General features: G+C 38.6%; 1 protein-coding gene across 7 annotated transcripts in view; it reads left to right on the forward strand.

Moving 5' to 3' along the window:
• The window catches only part of PTPRZ1 (protein tyrosine phosphatase receptor type Z1), a 135,489-nt gene that overhangs the window by 82,494 nt on the left and 34,659 nt on the right, over nt 1-18,336 (forward strand). For 6 of the 7 annotated variants that reach the window (XM_062609667.1, XM_062609670.1, XM_062609669.1 and 3 more), the window contains exons 9-12: nt 2,679-2,863; nt 3,593-3,719; nt 10,336-10,379; nt 13,851-17,418. In XM_062609667.1, coding sequence (XP_062465651.1) covers nt 2,679-2,863; nt 3,593-3,719; nt 10,336-10,379; nt 13,851-17,418 — 3,924 coding nt within the window. The remainder of the gene's footprint in view (nt 1-2,678; nt 2,864-3,592; nt 3,720-10,335; nt 10,380-13,850; nt 17,419-18,336) is intronic. The other variant, XM_062609673.1, reaches the window with a different exon arrangement.

The raw sequence follows: 18,336 nt of genomic DNA on the forward strand, positions 1-18,336 counted from the left end.
TTTTTAAATTTGCTCTTCCTTTATGTCAATTCAAAGAATTCCGTGTAATGAATAAAATGCTATGTTGGATATATAACACAGGAAATTCAAGGCAACTACAGAATTCAACAAAGTTACATAGAGTAACACTGCTCCTACTAGTAGCTCACACACACACAAAAAGAAACAGTGATTATTTTCCATTGACCAGCTCAGACCAGCACTGCTCAAACCTGCCCACCAGCGTGCAGAATGGAAGAAATTGGCTTTAGGTTGAGAGAGGGCAGATTTAGTTTAGATATTAGGAAGAATTTTCTTGTGAGGGTGGTGAGGCCCTGGCACAGGTTTCCCAGAGAAGCTGTGGCTGCCCCATCCTGGCAGTGTTCAAGGCCGGGTTGGACGGGGCTTAGAGCAACCTGGTCTAGTGGAAGGTGTCCCTGCTGATTGCAGGCAGGGTTAGAAGTAGATGGTCCTTAAGGTCCCTTCCAAGATAAATCATTCTGTGATCCTATGAGGTCGTTTTTCAGAATATTTTCTTGAGGGGTTTCAGTGCCCTCCTGTGTTCAAGTGTCAGATTGCAAAGTTAATGGAAAGAATTTTTTCTCCTTTCTTTCAAAATGCAGTATTGTCAACCAAAACTGTTGCAGTATCATGTTGTTTGCTTCCTTTAAAAGAACTCCAAAGATTCTACACTTGTTTTGTTAATTAGCTAGATAGGGTTTTTTGCTTTCTTTTCCTAGGTACTCAGAGTTTGGTTTAAACAGATTCCAACATTTGAAAAGTACGTTTCTTCATTTATTCCAAATAAGGAATGATTAAGTAACTACTGGTGCAAAAGTCAAGCTAAAAGTTTTGTAATAAAAATATTTTCATCTAATCATTGTAATATGTAAGATTTAATTAAACTGTTGAATGATTCAAAGTAAACTTCATGTACTTTGATCAGTGATTTTGAGAAGTCTAATAGATTAAATAAAGCAGTAGAAATAAGGTAGTAAATGAAGCAATAGACTGAATAGTATGTCTTTTCAGTACATATGAAAGGAAATTCTGTCCGTAAGAAAGGAACTTTCCAAAAGCCAGGGCAGGTGCAGATAGCCACAACAAACAAAGAGGGATTTATGTCAGGGATCCCTGGCCCTCATTCTGAGACATCAAAACAAATCGAGCTGCACTACTCTCAAATTAGGAAACAAAAGTTAGGAACACTTTTGACAGTCATCTCCATTCTTCAGTGCTGGGTCTTAGGACACAGTGCCCCCACCAACAGAGAGGATGATGAGAGTGGGGGAGGGAGAATAGTGTCTCAGTCCAAACCCAAACAAACCATGAATGATGCATCTCTATATAATGTTGCTTTATTTTTTCGTATATCACAACTTACTGGTCATTTTTAAATGAGCTTCAGCGAAATCATTTGCATTTTCTGCTAATGTATTTTTTTCATACAGTTTAGTCTACATTTGGCTTGTATGTTATTTTTTAACCGCGCACAGGTACTCAGGCGATTTAAAAAACAAATGTCAGAGTCTCAGTAAATTTATAGCACAGTGGTAATCAATATATCTGTATGTCTAGAAAAGTATTGAAATGTGGATCTTGCTTGAATGAGATGAAAAAGCCTGGCAGAGGGGAGAGTCTGAAACACATGCAAGAGCAGCTGCCTGACCAGGAGTGCAAGTTCCAGGCTCACAAAGAAGGTGCATGAGCCAGGCCCAGGACTACAGCAGTCCACTAAGACATTTTCAGCCTATGTCTAGATGGTGCCTTAATATAGTATAATAACATGAAATCACTACCTGCTAGCTTCATCATTTTTGCTGAAGGAGAGAATGCATTAACTAGACACATACCAGATAACAATGATAGCTTCTGTCTGACAGCTGATTAATGTGTTGACAGGAGAAAGAGAAGCATGGGCTTTGCTCAGCATTGCTAAATGTTTCCCTTTTATGACACATCTGCTTCTCCTGTTTGCCTTTTGTTTCTTCTTTTGGTACTATAAAAAGATTCAAACATCCTTGAGAGAAAATTCAAGTGTGGTGGGTTTACCTTTAACCTTTAAAAACCTCTCTAAGTAACAGGACAAGAGGTAACAGCCTCAAGCTGCACCAGGGGAGGTTTAGACTGGATATTAGGAAAAAAGTCTTCACTGAAAGGATGGTGAGGCATTGGAACAGGCTGCCCAGGGAAGTAGTGGAATCACCATCCCTGGAAGTGTTCAAAAACCATGTAGGTGAGGCCCTCAGGGATACAGTTTAGTGCTGAACTTGGAAGTCCTGGGGTAAAGGTTGGACTTACTGTAAAGGTCTTTTCCAACCTAGTTGATTCTGTGATTTTATGACTCTGTGATTCTGATAAAGACATAGTAATGGAGAGTTTTCATCCCCAGGACATATATATGAATATGTTTTGTGGTTTACATTTTATTTCTTGTGAACTGCATATTAATATTTCACAAAATATGGGGGGGGATGGATGATGATGGCAATGTAATCCTTAAATTAACTTGCTTTCGAAAATCTATTGTTTAAATACTGGCTCTGTTTATAGTGCGTGGCATCTCGGGTATTTTAGTCAAAAACTAAAGATGAGGCATCTGAAAGACTTGCACTAATTTTCTCTGGAGGTGGCTCAAGATCTCAGTAAAGTCACTTGTACAATTTAAAAAATAGCGTATTCTTTCCTCTTTCTTCCAGTTTGCAGCTCAGAACCTGAAAATGTTCAATCTGATCCAAAGAATTATACCAGTCTTCTTGTTACATGGGAAAGACCTCGGGTTGTGTATGACACCACTATTGAGAGATTTGCTGTCTTTTATCAACAGTTGGATGGAGAAGACCAGACTAAGCATGAGTTTCTGACAGATGGGTATCAGGACTTGGTAACTGTAAACTCTTCAAGTTTCATACAAAGGGGTGATGGCAAAACACTCACTGTTAATTATCTTAAGGGATTAAACAGTAGCTGGGAGCTGAATCAATGAAAAATCACTTCTTTGGCTGCAGCTCACAGAAGCTGTACTCCATTCTTCGGCTGTGAAGCTACAAAGACCAAGAAAAATAAACAGGCTGTCTTGCCCAGAAGAGAGAAAGCTTTTGCTGGTTGCTGTTCTGATTTGCTTTTACTGTCCCCAGAAGTTTATGACCATATTAATCTCAGAGCTCCTTAGCCATAAACCCCTTAGTCAGTTAATAGTGATCTATGCTTTGTAGCTTACTGATGTGAAAGAGTAATCTACACAATCAATAAGATTCAGTACAGTCATACAGCTGTTACTGATTACAGCTTCATGGTGTTTTAATAACATGATCTGTTCCTCTAACCCCCTTTAAAGGGGGTTATTATCTACTTACCAGAGATAATGTTACCTAAGCTAGTGTTCAGCATTAAATAATCATATAGTTTGGTATCCTCCATGTAAAAATTCACAAGACTTTTTTTTTTTTGACTGAAAAGCATTTGTGACAGTAAAATGTAAAAAGCATACATTAAGAGTCCTAGAAGAAAGTAGCTGTATGGTTCATATAAAAATGTGTTATGAAAAAATTAACATTTTCAAATATTTGAATCTTATTTGCAAGTAAATGACTAAACATGTTTTTTCTTTTAGGGGGCTATTCTAAATAATCTGCTGCCCAATACAAGTTATGTTCTTCAGATAGTTGCTCTTTGCTCTAATGGTCTATATGGAAAATACAGTGACCAAGTCATTGTTGATATGCCTTTAGAGGACACAGGTAAGTGGTCTTTGGAGTTTGGTTATCACTTTTAGATGAAAATCTGTATTTGAAGAAGTAATTTGTTTGCAAACCAGTTAAATTTCACAACTACCAAAATATGCTAAAATTAAATTTCAAAATCCCTGCAGTTAACTTTCAGCATGTTCCTTGCCTCTGATATTTTACCTGATGTAATTCTCCATTCCTTGTAAACATGATCTATGAAAGACTGCATGTTATTTTTCTTAATATTCTGAAAAACACCTACCTGATTTCAGATCTCACAAGTGTATCTCAGTAATGTAATGTAGGGAAATAAAACCATGTTTGGTATTATTTCCCTATAGTTCAAGCATCCTCCCAAAATTAATCCATACAGCAAAAATATTAAGCAAACAAGCAATACAAACCCAGTATATGACTTAGAAGTCTGTATCAATATGACTGAGAAATCTATATCAATTGATTTTGAAATTTGATTTCTTATGATTACTTGGAGTTTGATTTCAAAGGACTTGTGGTGATGGAATTCCCTTGCTTCTTAATGCTGCCTCACAAAAAAATCGAAAGGCCTAACAACCAAATCTTACTGATTTCACGGCCAGATTTACTTCTTCTGCCTGCTGGTAAATATGAAATAATTTGAAACTCTAGCATGAAGCTTGATCTTGTCCTTAATAATTCCTTAAATTCTGTGGAAGTTTTAGCATTAGACCCAGTTCTTATCGAAGTGAGTGAGAGCTGTGCTATTAATCAAGAACCTTTTAATTAATCATAGGAAAAATCAAAGACTTTCTGATCATACAAGAAACCATTTTTTACCTAAGGGCCTGAATTCTTGTTGCTCATTTGTGGATTTTGTAAGTTCAGTTTTACACTGTCTGTTTAGCTACAGCAAAGACCTTAGCAATGTTGTGATATACTTGGGACAATAGGTCAGTTTTTAATTTCAAGGCAACCATATTCCTTTGCAGTGAAAAAGACTACGATTCCCCACAATCTCTATCTCATGAATTATGAACTAATAATGGTAATAGGCTTATAATAGTGCATTTAGTCTGAACAAGGGAGGTGCAGTTTCAGGTATAAATTTTTAACAGATATCTAACTTGCCTTTCAAAAACAATGTATTAAGAAGAATGCATTTTGGAGTCTTAAACTAATATCTGCCAGAATTTTCGTATTTCTCTTCAGCTTTCTAAGAAGTCCATACAAAGTTCTGACATTCTGCCTGACATTTCACTTTTCTGTTTATCCTTTAGCTACCTCTTAGATACTATATTCCTCCACTTCCTTTCCAGAATTTACTGGTTTTGTATTTGAGGAATTTTCTCAGATGAGAGTTTGTCTGCGAACCCCCACTACATAGGTAGGTAGGCAGGTAGATAGATAGACACATACATACATAATCTCTATACCTCCATCCATTTCTACATGGAAAGACAAATAAGCAGCATGATGTTGTCATTATTAAGCAACAGTTCAACAAATCAAGTCAGTGCAATGCTGCCATTACAGCTTGAAAATCTCTGAAAACAGACATTGCAAACCAAAATCCAGTATAGATAATGTCTATAGAATGAACCAACCCGCTAGTACTGTTGCATCCCTCCTTAAGGATGAGTTGCATACCACCCCACTTGCTTCGTTCCTTGAGCTCCTTTGGAAGGAAAGGTGGATGCAGAGGCATGGGGGGAGACAGGAGCACTGGGGCTGGGTAACTGCACAGTGAACCTGTCATGCAAGCAGCTACTGACGGGGAGCAAACTTGGCAAGAGGATGATGAGGTGTTCGCTAGCCTGCAGCTGGCTAGTGGCATAGGTACAACCACCGGTCACGGCATACCCACTGAAATTCTGTTGAAGTCAGGCAAAGCAGTGGCTTTGCATTCATTTCAGTAGAAGGAAGAGCATGGGCCTTGCTTCGGAAACACATACTGGAAAAGTCATTTCACCTTCCGGCAAATAAGCAGAAATTTCTCTGAGATGTGTACTCTCAGACAAGATAATGTGGTGCAGTAAATGTTATATTTAGCAGTTCTGAGTGAAGGTCTGATGTTCTCATGCCTTTTTACCCAGACACTCTACTAATTTGTTCTTATTAAAGAAATGAGAAAATAGAGTAGAAGAATACCTAGGAGGAGTAACAATGTAAAGATGTATCTGTATAAATTATAAGCAGGTTAGCATAACTATGAGAATGGCATTTTTGTGTCTTCTGTCATTTGAACATTCAAATATGTCTCCTTAATGTTGTATTAATGCATACAAGTATATTCTAATCATGAGCTTTCTTGGTTTTAAATAAAGCATTGTAAAGAGGAGAGTTAAATAATCTGCTTATCACAACTGTAGAACTACCTGCTTTTTTTTGTTTGTTTTTTTTTTTATTTCAGGCACTCCTGAAAATTTGTAATAGATTGAGGTGTGTCTAATGCTTTCATTTAGTTTTCCAAAAGCTTCAAAATTGAGGAAGATTATTTCAGGTCAAATGAAGTGTTTCAAGGGTGTTTTACATTAAGAAATAAAAAGAGGGAAATTTTTTAAAGTAAAAATGAAATAGCAAAATTAATATTTTGTGTGTTTCAGAAAACTTTTTCTTTGGGATATTTCCAATCTGAAATAGACATAAAGCTATTAAATGTACTTTGTGTTTGTTTATTTTCATGCTTCCATAGTGGTACATCTTAAAATGTAAGATAAGGAAAATTCAGGGAAAAATCCCTCCCATCTAATTAGTATTATTCCTATGGGTGTGCATTACTCTGTAAGTTTTATAGATGCTCTTGTAACCCTGAATATAATTTTAAAATATGAAAAAAAGCTTCTGTTCATTTCTAATATTGTTTGTTCGCATACTTACTTTTACTAATTATTTACCTCTGAATTAACTGCTGCAAATACTGCAAATATTTTCATATTTAGTACCTTAATATTGCAAGTATCATACAACAGAGATGCAAGAATGTAGAAATCTAATGACAAAGATCTGTTCAGAGCAACTTGCTGGTTACAATTATAACATCAAATTGGTTTTGTGATCTGCTTTATAGATCTTGAGGCAAAAGGGGATTTCTTGGAGCTCCTGCTTATGAATTTATGAAAGAAAAGTTACCTTCACCATGAAGACATGAAATAAAATTGACTCACATAAAGCATAAACTAAAACTTTCATTTTCAAGAATTACCCTGAATAAGCCAGTTTAACTAAGATGAAATTCACTGCAGTCACCTCCAGACCCATTAATGTTCATGTTAAAAGCTAAAGTGAGGCATGAGTCATGGAAAAGCTTTAGATGAGGCTTTTCCAGGAAGAATTCCGACCTTGGAGTGTTTACTTTTAATGAAGGAAGTTTGAGTATACTGTGCAACACAAATCTGGTGTTCAGAAAACTGGCAACCATTGTTTTAACCTTTTCCTTTTGCGATCTTGCAAAAGAAAATGTTTCTCTTACCTTCTCCCCACCCTGTCTGAGTGCAAGTGGTTCGTAAGGGCTCTGCAGGTTCTGGGTGATCCACAGACCAGGTTTAAACCCTCTCGTTCTCGGCAGTGTTTCATAAGAGGAAGGAACTCTTTCAGGCCATGCTCTGCCTCAGTATGTGGAAGCCACCGAAGTTCTCATATGACATTTGGCAAATGATCATAGTTGAGACCCCTAATTTGAGACCTCTTTTGTTTTTTCCTGAACTGTTCTGAGTGGCAGGCTTTTATCTTGCAAGATAGTGTGTGTGCACACTAAAATGCTTTCCAGCTCATTTCCATTTAGTAAATGTCACTGGATGTAGCTACACAACCTGCATTGAAAATGGTAGGAGTCATGTACATAGTGTTTTAGTCAGCTTTGATAAAAATTCAGTCTTTATTTACCAATTTAATTTTTTTTTTCTGGTAGAATTGTTTTTTGAATAACTATCTAAATGTGTGCTTTGACTCTCTAGATAACATCTGTATAGCTCTAAAAGTTCTGCAGTAGTTTATTGTGCAGTTAATACTAGTGTTACATGCTTTTGCTGACACAGGAAATGATAAATAAGAGTATATCTCTCATCTTCCTTTGTGTAGACTTGCTGTTTATAAAAAAAAAAGCCCATGCTGGGACAAGGCTCTCAAATGCTGTCTCCTCCATGGCAGCTCATGCTGTCAGCGATGCCTTGTGAGGGTCTAACTATGGAATTTCTTTGTAACTTGTCTTTGTGATTTTTGTCCTAAAAAATGCTAAGCATATATTAAATGTTTCGTTTAGGGGATGTTTTTTTCTAATTTTGTGTTGATAAATGTAGAAATCTGAAAACTAATTTAATCAGAAGAAACAGGCTTAACTTTTGTTCTTGCCATGCAGTTTATTACCTAAGACAGTACAGAAATGAAAACAGTTTGTGTTGTACAAGTTGTTCTACAATTACAAATCAGGCTGTTTTAAGAGAGTTTTCTAAAGATTTGCATTGAACATAAATGTAGGGAAATAGTTACCTTTTTTTGTCTGCTCTATCTGTCACTAAAATGGATTATGAAAAGTTCTAAAAAACTTTCTAACTAATTATTTAATTATTTTCTTTTAAAATGTAAGCTACAGAATACTCAATATATGGTTCCATTAAAAATAAACAAGCTTGTTCATCAACCTACATCAATGGGTTGTTTTTTGGAGGGTGCGGTTCTTCTTGGCTGGGGGATGTTAGCAATTTGCATCATCTCCTGTCAAATCAAAACCACAGCAACAGGATTGACAGAATTTCTATAAGTGTATGTCTCTAATGCTTTTGACAAATACATTTTTTGTGACCAACTAAATTTAAATAGAGTTTGTAAAATGCCTGAAGATTTAGTGCTGTTAATGTATGTTTTATATATGGGGAAAACAGCGAGAAGCTGTAGTTTCCTGGTGTTATATGAGAGCACATACCCTACTGTATACTGTATGTGCATATTTTATTTTTCTGACTGAGTCTGATTAAAGCTCAACTCAAGAATAGTGACCACAGAAAGAATGGATGGAATTCCTCTGTGTTAAAAATATTTTTCAGAGAAGTCTATTGAGTACATAATACCTGGTATGGGTCTACTGTGAGAAGACTTTCAAACTAATCACTACAGTATTTGATTTTATCATTGAGAAGCCAGGGAATATCATTATCTCCTCACCCCTTCCTCCCCTCTTCTCCCCTCCCCACCCTGCCCTGGAGACTCCTAGGCTTCCAGGAGTCAGAGGTAAGATCGTTTTTCTCTACCTTGTTAATGAAAAGCTAATTCAGTATTTGGTGATTTATGAAGGTTTGTTACAAAAGAACAACTTACGAAGATTTTGTGAAGCGAAAATTTGTTTACATGCTATAAACTACAAGTAAAGTTGTATGAGCTTGTTAGTTTGATAAACTTTATGTAGTGCATATAACATGTCTCACCTTGTTTTGAAAAGTAGATGCAGACAGACCAAAGAGAATACAAATTAAGTCATAGATCCACATCTGACTTGCAGAGATGAGAAGTGTAAAGATGGCATCTTTGTACTAGTATACCAAGGAAACTTTATTTGGGAATTGTGGAGGAAATGCAGAGATGGAGCTCTCTGTGATGCTATTGTTAGAATTGCTTCCCAGGCTTAGGGACTGGCATTTTCGCTTAGTGCAAATCAGCCCTCAGAATGCATGCTAGCACTGGTGTCCGGGCAGAGCACTAGAACATTGCTTAGGAGAAAGGCTTAGAAAGATTTAGAAAGGGAATGGACCTTTCTGTGGCTCAAAGCAGCAGTCAGATGAGTTAATGCCATGTAAGGGGTATTAGATTTCATCACTGGAGATCTATGACAGTTCCTACCAGAGATTTGTAGGTTTCTTGCAACCTGCTTTGAAGCCTCCCTTCCTGACCACCATCAGAAGTAAAATACTGGATTTAGCTAAAAAGACAGACAGAAAGAAGGTGAGAGACTAACTCTAAACTCAGATGGATTTTTCACCTAGGCTGTAGGAGATTCATTTACTGATATTGTTTCAGCTGTTACTTATTTATGAAAAGTGAGGAGGCCTCAAAAGCCTTAGAGTAGCTCTTCACAGAGCACCTCATACCTGTTTATTGGGAACTTCTTATAGGATGTGATACATGTGGGTTCATGTCCTTACATTAAATCAAGTGGAGGAGGAGTTTGAAAAAGGCCTTACAGTGCTGGACTCTAGGAAGGGTGGGTCTCTTTGGTCTGCCCTGATGGAGACAAGCAGCTCCTCTGCACACTGAACATGGTGGCATGGCTGTTGTGCTAGTACCTAACTCCAAGCCTGGGTGCACAGGTTACCTTTTTTTCTCTCACCTATATTTCTGCATTAAACTGTACTTTCTCATAGAAAATGTTTTCATAAACTTGGTTCTCCCTGACCAGGATGTGGTTCCTCAGTGCAGATCCAACATGTGTTGAAGTATCAGACTAGAAGCAGGCAAAACTGTTGTGGCTGAACGTCTCTTGTCTGAATGAACTTTGCTACCCCTCAAGCTAGTCCTCAACACAATCTCCAAACACAATCCTATAAAACATCTTAGACTGGGTTTCAATAAATATATTAATTAATTAGTTGAGTCCTTGCAGAATTAGTAATTCTGAGAATTTGAAATGTTGGATTATATGGTGTGTATTTTTGTTTTATAGAGGCTGACCTCATTCCTGAACTGAATGAAACTGAAGAATATGAGGTATAGCATTCATTTATATTTAAGAGAGTATTTCAAATGCATACATTTCAACTAAATTGAATTTATACTCCATGAAAAATTACAAAACTATGTCACCAACTGAATGTATTTTCTGCATTCATATATACATATTCATATATGCATATGCAGCCTTCTCTTTCAGTTATATTTCTAGACAACTAGAGAGATCTCTCTATTTAGTCCTGTGGTGCTGGAGATACATGGAGAAGTAAGTGATATCAGAGGGTATCCCTAAATATTTTTGAAAATGGGGCATCAAGTTACTGTCACCTCTGAATGAAAATGAATGACAAAATTGTTCATTTAGCAGAGTCAAAGCTGGCACCCACCATTAGGTTTTCTAGTTTGTTTAATGAGAAATCTGGCTTGGGCTTGCTTATGATTGCCCAGTTGGATGGGGCTTTGAGCAACCTGATCTAGTGTAAGGTATCCCTGCCCATGGCAGGGGGTTTGGGAATGGGTGATCTTTAAGGTCCCTTCCAACCCAAATTATTCTATGGTGGACTTACTTACCATGTAGTAAACTAAAGGAAGAAGACAGTTTGTCCAAAGGAGTAATATTCACGTGTCACCTATGAGTGTGCTATCAGGTGAATTTAACAGTTACTCCAGAATTCTTGGAGGTTCATTTACTTCTAAAATTCAAGTTAGATATTACAGTATAACTCTATTTTATACAGTTTTGGATGTTTTTGTGATAGCCTCTGCAGACTTCATATTTGGTAACTAGGTTTGTGGTGTCCCAGCAAGGAGAGAGGTGAAAATACCACAACTATGTTTTTAAGAATCTGTAATATCGCTATTATAACATGGACAGTTCCTTTGGTAAAACCTACATTTGTACCAAGTATTCCCTCTGAATTTTTATTTTATAGTTTCAGTCTATGACCACAATATTCTCACTGAGTGGCAAGTCCTTGTTAGTTAAACAGACAGTCTGTGCTTACCTGGCTATCTGTTTTTACCCTTCCTTGTATTTGTGGACACTGAGTAAACAATAATACAGCTATTTCTCTGGTGATGTAAGCTGTGTAGCTAGATTGCTATATTGCATCTATCAGGACAGGAACTGAGTGCCAGTGAATGTCAACTGATTTTTACTTGAACTAAGAAAGTTTACAAGTGCAGGCATTGCTCTACAGAAAGTAGATTTTCAGAAACAAGGGCCTGTCTAGTGCTGTCTGAGTTTGAGGACACACAGTCTAGTTGCTGCTGTCCTGACATTTTACGTATTTAGTTCTCAGTATGAAACCCAAACCTGAAAGTCATATCTGAGGTACCTTATATTCTGTTAGTGCACAGGGGGTTCCTGGTATTAAAAAAGGACAGCAGTGTGAAGCATAGCTCTAGCTTAGCGGTTAAAGCTCTCACTCTGGTGAGACTGACTAAAAGCTAACAACTCCTAGTAGCAAGTGCTCTAGTTAACAATTTATTCAGCAGTGCTTTATCTTGGGCATTTCTTTCAAAGGCTGTTGATTTTACATTCTCCTCTCTGCTGTGCCTTGTTCACTTTGGTACTGGAGTGGGAGATCTACTCAGTCTAAAATACAGTGGAAACTGAGGATTTCTTAGACCGATAACTATGTCTCAGTCTCCTATCTTCTGGGTGTTTTCTCTCAACGTTATGCTTTTGAATAAGGACAGGTTGGTGTTGCTGCCACATCACCAAGCCAGATCTTCAAAAGAAAAAGGAGTTGCAACCGTGTTTTGCAAGAGGCTCTGTCCTGCTGGTGTCTCTTAGGGCTATGTGTGCTATCAAATCAAGTCCCTTCAGAAACTGAACGCGCCCCTCAATCTAGTTTGCAGAGTGCTGCTTGGACAGGTTTGGTTCTGGTGCAGTTCTAGATTGGAGCACAACAGAGAGCTGTGAGCACTGCTGTTTCTAGGTCAAAACAAAAATGCCTGTGCAGCAAGTTAGATGCTTCCGCATTGTGTTTTTTTATTTAGTGCAGGGTAAGTTGGAGAGGGGGTAAAAAGGTTTGAACTTAGATCCTCAAGAACAGCCCAAATCCTGATTGTATTTAGGCCTTCCCCCCCCCCCCCTTTTGGATCTGTCTTTAGAAATGAAAATTTGCAACACACATTTTTCACAAAGTATCATTATTCATGATAACCAAACAAAGGATCATAACAGGGAGCAAGCGGTATCACTCACGACACTTGTGAAACTATTACAGTCATGGTGACCATCCTGAAATGTTCTCCAGAAATTGAAGATTCAGCAGATTCCTGCATCTGGGCAGGAACAACCCCACGTTCCAGTATAGGTTGGGGAACGACCTGTTAGAGAGCAGTGTAGGGGAGAAGGACCTGGGGGTCCTAGTGGACAACAGGATGACCATGAGCCAACACTGTGCCCTTGTGGCCAAGAAGGCCAATGGCATCCTGGGGTGTATTAGAAGGGGGGTGGTTAGTAGGTCGAGAGAGGTCCTCCTTCCCCTCTACTCTGCCCTGGTGAGACCCCATCTGGAATATTGTGTCCAGTTCTGGGCCCCTCAGTTCAAGAAGGACAGGGAGCTGCTGGAGAGAGTCCAGCGCAGGGCAACCAAGATGATTAAGGGAGTGGAGCATCTCCCTTATGAGGAAAGACTGAGGGAGCTGGGTCTCTATAGTTTGGAGAAGAGGAGACTGAGGGGTGACCTTATTAGTGTCTATAAATATATAAAGGGGGAGTGTCACGAGGATGGAGCCGGGCTCTACTCAGTGGCAAACAATGATAGGACAAGGGGTAATGGGTACAAACTGGAACACAAGAGGTTCCACTTAAACTTGAGAAGAAACTTCTTCTCAGTGAGGGTGACGGAACACTGGAACAGGCTGCCCAGGGAGGTTGTGGAGTCTCCTTCCCTGGAGACATTCAAAACTCACCTGGACACATTCCTGTGTAACCTTATCTAGGTGTTCCTGCGCCGGCAGGGGGATTGGACTAGATGATCTTTTGAGGTCCCTTCCAATCTCTAGCATACTGTGAAACTGTGATTTGAGGACAGGTCATCAATATATTTTAAAAACTCTGTTACTATGACAGTTTAATTAAGAGCAGGATATTAATGCAAATCTCTAAGAACTTCTGATAGCAAACCCATTTTTTCATTGGTGTGTACTGCATATACAATTTCATTTTATTAGTAAAGAGGTAGAGCTTTTTTAATAGAGTAGATAAATACTGTGAGTTGGTTATGTCTCTCAGGGTAAAAGTAGCACTATGTAAGAAATTGTTCGGATACAGGATTTTTTGTTTCTACTGCAAAGTAGTATTTTCAAGAGAGGATACCTGTTCTTGCAGCTAAATATTTTGCTTTAAAACTAAGAGATCTTCTCAAGTGTTGTCTTGTTTTGCCTTTTGTTTTTATGGAGCCAGAAAAATGGGGTTTTTTTTGCAGTTTGAGTTTTCATTTATTTACAGTGTCTATATTTTTAATTGTCTTCGGCTATGATATTTTTTCAAAGGATGAAGTTGAGAAAAAGGAAACAGAGGTGAATGAAGAAACTGCAGTGACTCCTAGCACTGACAGTATGGTAAACCAAATAAGGAAAGGTGTCCAGGTGACTACATCCAGCTACAGCCAAGGAAAAATGGGGACAAGACCCAGTGAAGCTAGAACAAATAGATACTTAACAAGAGAAGAAGAATTGCATGGTAAGGATGATGTTTTCAAAGCAGCTTATTACCCTACTTCTCCACCTCTTGGTGAAAATTCTGAAGAAGAGGAAGATCCGTTTTTGGAAACCAAAAGAGTTACTGGAATTCCTCCTCAACTCATTGACTCCACCAAAGGCATAGAAGAAGAATACATATACCTTTCTTCAGGCACTGAACCAACAAGAATAACCACTACTGGCCATAGCGAGGAAGATTTCTTATTGACTCCTTTTAAACCTAATCAGGAATCTGATGACTTTTGGAGTACAGTTGTTACCACTTCTTCAGTACAGCTGGTTACAGAGGAGAGCTCCCAAGAGCTTCCTTCAGGAAGCCCAGATATAAGCATGCATGATGTTCTTTCCCAAGGCTCCATTAAGTATGTTTCAGAAGGTGTAGCACCCTCAAGCTCTGATGAGTCTCCAAAGCATACTTCTTCCACTGATGGAAATGTATGGTTTCATAATGCTACGGATCAGACAGCTCAATTTGTTGATACATCACATAGGAGGCAATTGTCTCAGACCGTTTACACAGATGGTTATGTAGAGGGGTTAAAGCCAGCTACAGTGCCCTATTCCAGCAGCCCAGTGATTTCACAAGACGCTTCGCATGCGGATTTAGAATTGCCACATTACTCTACCTTTGCTTTCTCCTCTGCTGAATTATCACCTCACTCTATCCCTTCAAGCTCTGGAGAATATGGTTCTGCTTCTGCTGCCAGTGAGGTACTCTCTCAGACAACTCAACCAGTCTATAATGGTGAGATACCTCTTCAACCTTCCTACAGTAGTGAAGTGTTTCCTCTAGTCACCCCTTTATTGTTTGACTCTCAGATGCTCGACACTACCCCTGCTACATCAGATAGTGATGTGACCTTGCATGCTACACCTGTATTTCCCAGTGTTGATGTGTCATTTGAACCCACCCTGTCTTCCTATGATGATGTACCTTTGCTTACATTTTCCTCTGCTTCCTCCAGTAGTAAAATGTTTCACCGTTTGTATACAGTTTCTCAAATGTTTCCACAAAGTGCTACTCCAGCTGTTGCAAGTGATAAGGTGTCCCTGCATGCTTCTTTGACATTGGCAGAGGGTGATGCATTAATACAGCCAAGCGTTGCTCAATATGCTGATGTGATGTCACATCAGACTACTCATGCTGCTTCAGAGACACTGATATTTGGTCATAATAGAACTCATATGTTTTCTCAAGTTGAACCATCCAGCAGTGATTTAAATATGCATGTACTATCTACAGTGTCTGAACTTCCTTATTCTTTGTCTAGTAATGTGGGCTCCCTCCAAAGCTTTACTGTTTCGTATGACTCTGCAGAATTTGTGCACGATTCTGTTGACGTATTCCGTCAAGATCCTTTATTTAGCAGCTATAACAATGTACTGGTGCATAAAACTTCTTCTGTAATATCACAAGCTGATACTTTGCTGCAGCCTACACGCTCTCTATCTAGTGATATGGATTGGTCTGAAGCATACTCTGGTAGTGAGTCCCTTTTGCCCGATACAGATACTTTGATGGTACTTAACGTTTCTTCCTCTGATTCTGTAGATGAAATTACATATGAATCATCTGGGTTTAGTGACGTTAATAAGATACTTCAAAAAGGTGATGTTATAGATGGAGATGAGAGAGAACTGCATATTTCCTCTTCTTTAAGTGAAATGGCTTCCAATGCTGAAAGTAAAGCGATGCCTGAACTTTTTATATCTGTTTCTAGTATTGATGTAATTAAGCAGAATCCATCTCTGCAAGAAAGCCTACTTCCTGTTTCTAGCACAAAGGGAATCCTTCCAGTCTCTCTTGCTTTTCCCACTACTAAGATATTTGATCATGATATTAGTAAACTTACAGAAAACCACCTTTCCGTTCAGCCTTTGCATGTTACAACTCCAGCCTTTGATGACACTTTGCTTAAACCTATGCTTAGTGCAAGCTCAGATCAAGCTCTCTCTGCCCCTGCTTATAGCAAAATGTTATCCTCAACTCAGCCGTACTTTTATGAGACCTCAGCTACATTAAATAACGAAGCATTACTGCAGTCCTCCTTACAATCTTCTGTCGATGGTGCTCTGCTTAACACAGCTGCAGTTGTGCCTAGTGATCCAATATTGGCTGAAAGCTCCAGGGTTCATAAAGATAGTTCTACATTTGACCATATATTGCATCAAATGGAACCAGGTTCTGCTACAACTGAAGCCATGCTGCATTCTACATTTGCACCTTCCGTTGACAGTATGTTCTCCAACACTTTTAGTAAGCCCACAGCGTCACTTCAAGGTTTACCTGTTTCTCATGCAAGTAAGGAGTATGTTTCATCCAGTGTGCTTAACAGTGAAGATGTTCAGAAGGTTATGCCTTCATTGTACAGTAGCGATGCTTCATTCCAGCTGACCAGTTTAGAAAACACAAATGCCTTCCCCCCACAATCAGTGAATGCCGTAACAACTCCATTCCTAACAGGTGTTACATTATCACATGTAGCTACTCCTGCAGACAGCCGTATCTCTTCAAGTGTTTTCGAAAGAAGTGAGGCTGACAGTGTCTCTTCAAGTTCTACACTTGGTTTTGATCCTGTCAATATATCTGCAGTTGTTTCTGGTTCTGACATGTCCATTCATCACACTCTTCCTTTACCAAATGTACGTATTTCTGTTACGGCCATTCCTCCCAAAAGTGAGATCCCTGTAACTTTGAGTAGGTTGCTGGTTCCTTCCAGAGAATCCTCTGGTTTGTCTCCTAGTGTAATGTCCAGTACTGATTTGTGGCCTTCTGTAGCTGAGGATGACTACGATGAATATGACGATGGCTTCCCTGTGAGTAACTGTATCTCATGCACTTCCCATAGAGAAGCTCAGGATATGGTAGTTGAGGAACAAGATACAGAGGTAAACGATAACAAGGATCAGAGTAACCTAATTATAAGCTCACATTCTAAGAAACCTGAAGAAGAAGAGAAAATTTCAGCTGCTGCATCAGACAGTCAGATGAACCGTGCCATGGACAGGCATAATTATACATCCATACCAACTTTGACAGCAAGCATGATACCTAAGAAGCACAACGACCTAACAGTTTTGGAGAACCACATTGAGACTGCTAGCATCCCTTTGCAAAACACGTCAGAGTCTTGGGCTGTTTTTACAAGTGATGAAGAAAGTGGTTCTGGCCAAGGTACCTCAGATAGCCTTAATGATAATGAAACTTCAACAGATTTCAGTTTTCCTGACCTTAATGAGAGAGACTCTGAAGGGGCAGTTGAAGCAGGTAACTCAGAATTAACTCCTGGATCATCACAGTCATCAGCTTCATCTGTTACTAGTGATCACCCATCAGTATTCAACATCTCTGAGGCAGGTTAGTTATGGATAAGTCTAATGAATAGCATGGAAAGCTGTGAGAGGATACTTTTTTGCCATAGAGAATAAGAAGTTTATTTACATATAATAAAAGGAGAACAGTGCCAGGGGGTGTGATTAAGGAAGCACTGGGGAACAAGGGGTGCATGCTGACCTGTCTGTCATGTGAATGCTACTTCTGGCTACTTAAAACTGCACCTGAAATATTCTTCAATAAGAAGATTCATACTCTGCTTTTGGATAGATGTGTACTGTCAGCAGAAGTTGGGTGGTGCTCAGTCTGAAACCAGAATTTGTTTTAATGTTAACTGTTTCATTTTAGTTTTAAAGGTTTAAGAGGGACCTAAGTTCTCTGCACAAAGACAAGTGCTGCCTTTATGGAAATACACCAGAGGAAACCATGCCTCTGAGTTTCTGGTTTTTAACTTACAGCAGCACATTTTCTCCTTGTGTTTTGTTTTGTTTTCTAAGATGTATTGGGCAAGGAAGAAGATGCTTCAGTTTGATTCTGATTCATCTTAACTCATAAAAAACATCCATTTCCTTTCTTACCCTGTATGCCACCTTCAGATTTCAGTGAAATGCAGATTTTTTGTACCAGATTTGAATATTTCCAAAATACTTGGAGCCAGATTCTCCTGTACCTATTTCTATTTAGTGCTGCTTTCCTATTTGGTTCTCTTAAAGTCAGCAACAGTATTTGTTATCTGTGATTCCAAGGATAAGGTCAGAAAGCAAAACTGAACCTCACATGGATAAATATAAATATAAAACATTCTTGTGTATTGAAAAATGTGTTATGGAAAACACAGAGTATTCAGACACGTTATTTCCATTGTCTCTTGCTAGAGTATTGAAAATCCAAAAGTCAGAAATTATCTATGATGTTTGAAAAACAAAGCAAAACAGAACAAAG

The sequence above is a fragment of the Pezoporus occidentalis genome, unplaced genomic scaffold (assembly GCF_034315485.1).
Source record: "Pezoporus occidentalis ecotype Australia unplaced genomic scaffold, CSIRO_AGI_Poc_V1 ctg14, whole genome shotgun sequence".
In the NCBI taxonomy this organism is placed as follows: domain Eukaryota; kingdom Metazoa; phylum Chordata; class Aves; order Psittaciformes; family Psittacidae; genus Pezoporus; species Pezoporus occidentalis.